Source organism: Triticum urartu, chromosome 2A, assembly GCF_056163025.1.
Source record: "Triticum urartu cultivar PI428250 chromosome 2A, HENAU_Tu73, whole genome shotgun sequence".
Lineage (NCBI taxonomy): Eukaryota > Viridiplantae > Streptophyta > Magnoliopsida > Poales > Poaceae > Triticum > Triticum urartu.
Window position 1 is genome coordinate 341,411,149 of NC_141874.1, and position 8,430 is coordinate 341,419,578.

The 8,430-nt window shown below is 39.7% G+C and overlaps 1 protein-coding gene across 1 annotated transcript; it reads right to left on the reverse strand.

Annotated features, from left to right (window-relative positions):
* Positions 1 to 4,625: 4,625 nt before the first annotated feature.
* Positions 4,626 to 6,967, reverse strand: LOC147985028 (uncharacterized). The gene is made up of 7 exons (XM_087541372.1): positions 6,908 to 6,967; positions 6,686 to 6,757; positions 5,768 to 6,565; positions 5,357 to 5,543; positions 5,115 to 5,308; positions 4,733 to 4,814; positions 4,626 to 4,684 (listed from the first exon to the last, which is right to left on the reverse strand). The coding sequence occupies exons 1-7, from the start codon at positions 6,965 to 6,967 to the stop codon at positions 4,626 to 4,628; spliced, it is 1,452 nt and encodes a 483-aa protein (XP_087397498.1).
* Positions 6,968 to 8,430: the final 1,463 nt, after the last annotated feature.

An 8,430-nucleotide genomic window follows, 5' to 3' on the forward strand; every position in this document is an offset into this window, starting at 1 on the left:
GGTGCTTCTTTGGCCCACTGGTGGTCTTCTAGTCCATAAAAAATCCACAAAAAGTTTTGCGGTGTTTGGACTCCGTTTGATATTGATTTCCTGCGATGTAAAAAACAAGCAAAAAATAGCAACTAACACTGGGCACTGGGTTGATAAGTTAGTCCCAAAGAATGATATAAAGTTGCTATAAAATGATTGTAAAATATCCAGGAATGATAATAAAACAACATGAATACTTCATAAATTATAGATACGTTGGAGACGTATCAGCATCCCCAAGCTTAATTCCTACTCGTCCTCGAGTAGGTAAATGATAAAAGAAATAATTTATGAAGTGTGAAAGCTAGCCAAGTGCACATGTTTGATCAATGACAATTTCAATCACTTTTCCTAGCATCATGACATAAATTCTTTCCCATAAAATTTCTCATGTTAAAGTAGCAACCAATTCACATGTTAAGGTTCAAGCAATGAATTCTCTTGAAACTCAACAACCTATGTTCTCAGTCACCAAGCAATTGTAATTCAACTTATTCAATAGAGTTTAAGTGAGAGCTCCCCATACTCAACCATCATATAGTCTTCTATGATTGCTAACACTGACCGCATACACACGAGCAAAACATTTCAACCAGACACATAGAAACATCGGAGCTTATAATTCCGTCTCCCAACGTATTCAACTCAAGGGTGATGTCAACAATAATAACTCATGCTACCCATATCCAACTAGATATATGTGCCTAGATCTTTCCTCACCACATGATGCTTGCCAAATGAGAAAAATAAGAAGGAATAAGGATAAGAACTTTGACTCTTTACATAAAAGTAAATACATAAAAGTAAAAGATAGGCCCTTCGCAGAGGGGGGCAGAGGTTGCCACGCGCTTATTTGTTTGTATGCTCAAACCCCTTAGTGCAAAAGAACTTCACGTTGTATTGCCCCTTATGATGGCAACCTTTATTATGCAGTCTATCGCTTTTATTCTTCACCATCACAAGTTTGTACAACGCTCAATTTTCTCTTACACTAAATGATCTCACACTTTTAGAATACATTTGTATTGCCTTATTGCACTGATGAAAACTTACTTTAAGGATATTGCTCAATCCTTAGGTAGGTATGGTGGACTCTTGAACAAAAGATTTGGGTTTAAGGGTTTTTGGATGCACAAGTAGTATCTCTACTTGGTGCGGAATTTTTGGCTAGCAAGGATGGGGGGCAAGCACCACGTGTTGAAGGATCTATGAAAATATAACTTCTATGTGAATATGAACAAACATAAACCATTATGTTGTCTTCCTTGTCCAACGTCAACAATTTTGGCATATAATATTTTTATGGGGGCTCACAATCACAAAAGATTTCCATGATAGTGTATTTGCATGTGAAAGTTCTCTTCCTTATACTAATTATTCATGAATTGATTGTATCACCAATATTGTGATTGTCAAGCCTCAAATATCACTTTCTAAACCCAATGTGAAGCCACCACTAGGCATGATATGATTTCAATTTCATGACATTCAATTTATTCAACAATTTACTCGTAGGATATAAGTGAAGCACAAGAGTAAATGACAAGCTACTCCAAAAAGATATAAGTGAAGATCATGAGCATAATATTGCTTTCTCTCAAATTAGTTTAAGTGAAGCAAGAGGGAATATGTTCAAAAATACTAAAGAACACCGTGCTAAAAACGATATAAGTGAAGCACTAGAGCAATTCCATAGAAAAGAGCTTCGTTGACGGGATGTGAATGCCGCTTACGTAGCCTCCCTGGCAACTATTTGAGGACTCTATTTTATTTAAAAACTTTCAGATCTAAGTGTTTTATTAAAACAGAAAGCAAAATGAAAATAAAATGACATTCTAATAATAGCACAACTCATGTGAAGGAGCAAAAACTTAGGCTCAACCAATACTAACCGATAATTGTTGAAGAGGAAAGGTGGGATGCCTATCGGGGCATCCCCAAGCTTAGATGCTTGAAACTTCTTGAAATATTATCTTGGGGTGCCATGGGAATCCCCAAGCTTGAGCCTTTTTGTCTCCTTAATTCTTCGCATATCACGGTTTTCCTAAATCTCAAAAGCTTCATCCACACAAAACTCAACAAGAACTCATGAGATAAGTTAGTATAAACCAATGCAAAAACCTTATCATTCTCTACTGTAGAAATCACTAAAATTATTATTCAACATTGATACTAAATGCCTCTACATATTTAATACTCCTATCCTCAAACAGAATCATTAAACAAGCAAACATATGCAAACATAACAGCAATCTGCCAAAACAGTACAGTCTTTAAAGAATGCAAGAGTATCAATACTTCCCTAACTCCAAAAGTTATGAAAATTTGCCACACTGTAGAAAATTTATCAGAGCTTATTTTGCAAAAATTCTCAAAATTTTATCACATTCTGACTTGTCTAGGAAATTTTTGCAACATCGATAAACTTTCTGTTTTCAAACAGCAACATGTAGGCTTGCAAAATGAGCATAGTAAAGGCTATCATTGCCACTTTTGTTGAAATAAAAGATGCAAAACATTATTCTAAATAACAGAAACTAAATCCTAACAAAATAAATTGACGCTCCAAGCAAAACACATATCAAGTGACGAATGAAAACATAGCTCCACGTGAGGTTACCGATAATGTTGGAGACGAAAGAGGGGATGCCTTCCGGGGCATCCCCAAGCTTAGTTGCTTGGATCTTCCTTGAATATTACCTTGGTGTGCCTTGGGAACCCCCAAGATTAGGGTCTTGTCACTCCTTATTCTCCTCATATAGACATCTCACCCAAAACTTGAAAACTTCAATCACACAAAACTTAACGGAACTTTGTGAGATAGGTTAGTATGATAAAGAGCAAACCATTGCACTTTTGGTACTGTCAAAGACAAGATTCATAATTGTCACACAATGCCTACTGTAGCATATCACATTCATCAGTCCAAAAAAATTTCTTCTCTTTCTTCAACAATTCAGTCATAGGCTTTGCAATCATGGAAAAGTTCTCAATAAACCTCCTGTAATAACCTGCAAGGCCCCAAAAGTTGTGAATCTCTCCAACTGTCGTGGGTGTGTTGTAAGTGCATCTAGTGCCCCTTAGTGATTTTGGTGTATTGAAGACCTATAGGTTAAGGGACTAATGCATTCGTGAGTTTACACAGTTCTATAAGTCTATGAGGAGTTTGATATTTACAGAGAAAGTCGACCCCTAAAAATGAAGTTCTTCGACTGAAGACTTTGGCTTTCTGAAGACTTTTTGAAGACTTTGAAAGTGAAGAAATTGGTGTGACCTTGAAGACTTGGTATTCATTCGAGGAACATGAAGCGTGAAGACTTTTGTTTTCGTAGTTTTGTTTTCTCTTTCTTGAGTCATAGGAAACACCGTACTGTTAAAGGGGGTCGAGGAAATACTAAGGAAAAATTTCCATGTGATGCTCAACTCAAAATCCTACACCTACCAATCCCTTCGAGTGAAGCCATTGGAAATCTCACACAGTCCAGTCATATTCTTCAGTGATAGAGACGAAGTTCTTCTGGTCTCTGAGGAATTTGTTCTGACTGAGGAGTTAGGAATTCGCCAGTGCGGATTGCCTACACAGTGAGGAACATGATAGCCCTGAGGATTTTGCTACTCAAAATTCTGACCGTTGCTGTGCTATGCACCAACTGTCCCAAAATATCTATCCACCTAACGGTCATATCATTGAAGGGCATTTATGTCTTATCATGTCGGGCTGCTCCCTAGGCTATAAATAGCCGCCCCCTACAACTACTAGCTGGTTGGCTGCTCCGAGAGAAACTGACACTTGTCATTTGAGAGCAACCCATCCTCCGAGGACTTTGAGCGAAAATCATCAAGTGAGGAAAAACCCAAACCCAAACACCTACAAACCCCAAGTGATTGAACATCACTGAAGAGATTGATCCTGCATGGATCCAACGCTTGTTACCTTTGAAGACTGTGCTTCTTCCAGACGGTTAGGCATCATGGTCTAAAGCATCCAAGAGGAATTGTGGATCACCGAGTGACCAAGTTTGTGAAGGTTCAGAAGTCACCTGAAGACTTACCATGAGTGATTGGACGAGGTCTGTGTGACCTTAGTTCAAGGAGAATACGGTGAGGACTTGGTTTCCTGAGCTGCACGTTCAGGACTGGGTGTCCCGGACTGTGTGTCCTCGAGTTTAAATACTTAGCCGCTCCAACCAGACGTACAACTGAGACAACAGTTGGAACTGGTCTACCAAATCATTGTCTTCACCAAGCTTACTGGTTCTATTTCCTCAACTCGTTCATTTCCTCATATCTGTGTTGTGTGTTTGTTCATATCTGTGTTTGAAGACTTTGTCTGAAGACTTTCTCAATTTCCTCAGTCCAATTTCTTCAGTCTGTTTGTCTTCATCCTGTGTTATCCTGTGCTTACGCTTCCTGTACTATGTGCCTGTCTTCATTTCATCATGATGACTATGCTTGTGTTCTGTTATGTTTACTTTTGAGTACTTATTCCGCTGCTAGTAGTTATTCGCTAAGGAATTTCCTCACCGGCAAATTCCTCAGTGAAGAATTTCATAAAAATCGCCTATTCACCCCCCTCTAGTCGATATAACGCACTTTCACGTGTCCCACTCTGTAACTGCAGCAACCTTAGATGGATCAATTGCAACTCCATTACCTGACACAACATGTCCAAGGAAAGCTACCTCATCCAGCTAAAACTCACATTTGCTAAACTTGGCATACAACTGATGTTCCCTCAATTTCTCCAATACCAAACGCAGATGCACCTCATGCTCTTGCTTATTCTTGGAGAACACCAATATATCATCAATGAAAACAACCACAAATTTATCCAAGAACTCCATAAACACCTTATTCATCATATTCATGAAGTATGCAAGAGCATTAGTCAATCCAAATGACATAACAGTATATTCATACAACCCATGCCTCGTAGTAAAAACAGTCTTTGGAATATCTTGCTCACGAATCTTCAATTGATGATAACCAGAACGAAGATCAATCTTAGAAAACACAGTAGCTCCCTCCAACTGGTCAAACAGATCATTTATCATAGGCAAAGGATACTTATTCTTAATGGTTACCTCATTCAGAGAACAATAATCAACACACATCCTCAAGGTCCCATCCTTCTTCTCCACAAACAAAACTGGAGCTCCCCAAGGTGAAGAACTTGGCAAATAAATCCTTGTGACTGCAATTCCCTTATCTGCCTCTTCAATTCCTCTCAACTCTTGAGGAGGCATTCTATACGGTCTCTTTGCAATAGGTCCAGTGCCTGGTATTAAATCAATAAGAAACTCAATATCTCTATCTGGTGGCATACCTGGCAACTCCTCTGGAAACACATCTGGATAATCTCTCACAACTGGCACCTCTTCCAGGCTACCCCCCTTAAGAGAGTTCACCTGTACCTGATTATGCTTATACTTACATACATATTTGATCCTCTTCCCTCCTGGTGCACTGAGAGTAATAGATCGACTGGCACAATCAATACGACCTTTATATAACTGCAACCAATCCATACCCAAAATAATATCCAGACCTTGTGACTTCAATATAATCAAATCTGTAGGAAACTCATGCTTCCCAATAGACAAAGTCAACTGATGACAACCAACACTTGCTATCATCTCAGCTCCTGGGGAACTCACTCTAATAGGCATACTAAGTGTTTTGGTTGGCAATCCATGTTTATCCACAGATACCCTCGAAATAAATGAATGCGATGCACCAGTATAAAAAGAACAAGTGCAGGTACTGAATTAACCAAGAACTTACCAATCACTGCATCAGGTTCATTGTAGACCTCCTCAACATTAACATGATTTACATGACCCTTTTGAAAGGGGTTTGGCTTGCTGGATGCTGAGTTCTTGGCCCCGAGGCATTCTGTGGCATAGTGCCCCATAGCCTTACACCTGAAGCATTGTACCGGACTCAAATCCCTTGGCTCGTGTGTAACCTGGTGGTTCTGGTTATTGTTCCCTCCATTGCCATTGCCATTACCATTACCTCTGCCATTGCCATTGTTACTCTTGTGCCCATTGTGATGGTGGTGGCCATTGTGGTTGTGGCCATTCCCTCCATGATGATTATGATCATTACCCCCATGATGATTATGTCCATTACCTTCATGATGATTATGTCCATTACCTCCATTACCATGATATGAAGTGCATGGCTTCTGCTGTGGTCCTGAATTATACCTGTTATTGTTGTTGTACTTCCTCCTGTGATTCTCTATGGCATGTTGCTTTCCCTCTAGCACAATAGCCTTATCAATCAGGTCCTGACAATTCCTAAAAGTGGCCACTTTCAACTGAAGGCTCAAGTCATCATTTAGGCCCTCCAAGAATTTCTCTTGCCTAGCTGCATCAGTGTTAACATCATTATGATCATAACGTGCAAGAGTATTAAATTTCTCCACATACACATTAACTATGCGACCTGCCTGGCGCAAACTGCGAAACTCCTTTTTCAGACTCATAGAACTAGCAGACACATGTGCAGCACGGAAAGCTGCCTGAAACTATACCCAAGTGATACTAGAAATGGGATAAGTGACCAAGTAGTTGTCCCACCAAGCTATAGCAGGACCCTCCAACAAATGTGAGGCAAACCTCACCCTCTCTGCATTAGTGCATCTAACCGTCTCCAGGTTCCTATTGACTGCATGGAGCCAATCATCAGCCTCAATAGGTTCAGGGGAACTGGAGAACCTCTGAGGATTCAACCTCAAGAACCGGGTAAGCATATCCACAGGTGGCGGTGGCGGCGGATTGTTGTTGTTATTGTTGTTGTTCTGGTTCTCAGCAAGCAGCTGGATCAATTGTGCCTATCCCTCAATAACTTGTTGTATGTATGCTGGTACTTCATTGCCATTGTTGTCTCCTCCTGCAGCATTGCATCTAGTATCACGCCTCGGCGGCATCTGGTGGGCAAGCATAGATAAGTTATAGATATAATAGGGCAAAAAACTATGTATATATAAATATATTTTACCCATATGCATGATCAAGCCAACAAAACACAACAACGAATAACACCAACAAACAAATGACAAACAAACAACAAACAATATAATAATATTATATATATAGTCGAATAATTTCGACACTACGCAATTTAACAAACAACTACCAATCAAGCAAACACTCTAGTATCTTCATACCACGAAAGTGGGCAAAATCAGATACGCTAACACGACAACGTTGCAATATAAAACAAGCATGAATGGTGGTCTCAGCACTAGTTCCTACTTAAGTGGTCAAGATACTTGAGGGGTTTACTAACAAACAGCAAGAAGTATAACTAGTTGATAAAATAAATTTCACTCCTATGGCTTCTCTAATCCATTTTCTAGGGTCACGTCCTCCAGTCAACACACTGCTCTGATGCCGTCTGTAACGAACAGACCTCGAAGGATTTGAGTCTCTGTGCTTACCGTGATAGTCCCTGGATCGAACTCACTAGCACACACATTATAGATGAATACCAGAATAGAAAGTGCATCATTTATTACAACATATAATCCAGAGTATATAAAATAAAACAATCTACATAGCACTTGGCTAGCTTTATTCAATCAAACAGTGGAAAGTAGCAGAAAATAACGATGAGTCCCATCATAGCCCACTGGTGAAGCTGAGTGCAGACTCGCGACCCTAACGGTACCTTACTCTTCGTCTGAATATCCTGCAACATGAGACGTTGCAGCCATATAGGTCAATACTTTGAACGTATTGGCAAGTTACACAGGAGTAATAATAACGCAGACCTACATGTATAAGCATAGTATAACAAAAGGAAGGCTTGAGGGTTTATTTTGCAGAAAGATGATTTTGTCCTCATAACTACCTAATAGTCATATTTTAATTTAGTTCTTTTATTACTACAATTATATACAGAAGGTTGAAGTGGTAGCTCCAATTCCAACATACCCATTATTAAGTTGCCGAACAAATTTATTAAGTGTCACATCTTTCAAGATCATCCAACAAATGTAGTGGCATAGTCGCTCAAGTTTGCCCATAACCGGGGCACGGCTAATCATGATTAATTTTAATACTCTATAGAGTTTAGTATGCTTTACCCATTGGACCCAATCCGAAGATTGAGACGAAGTCTTTCAGAAGAAGTTCCCTTAACCACCTGACAGCCACTTCCCACCTACATATGCTACATATGTCGACACTGTCTGGGCCAGGGTTCCAACAACTCATCAACTAAGCCAGAGCCCATGTAGCCAGTGGCCGCACATGGAAGCTACTAGTCACTAAGTCTGTCTAATCTTTTTGAACCTGGGTGGCTTTCCACTTAGGGTGCACTCTCATGAGCGCATGGCCTTAGAAAAGGTGCAAGACCCCATGATGCCTTCCCTCAACACCAAGCAAT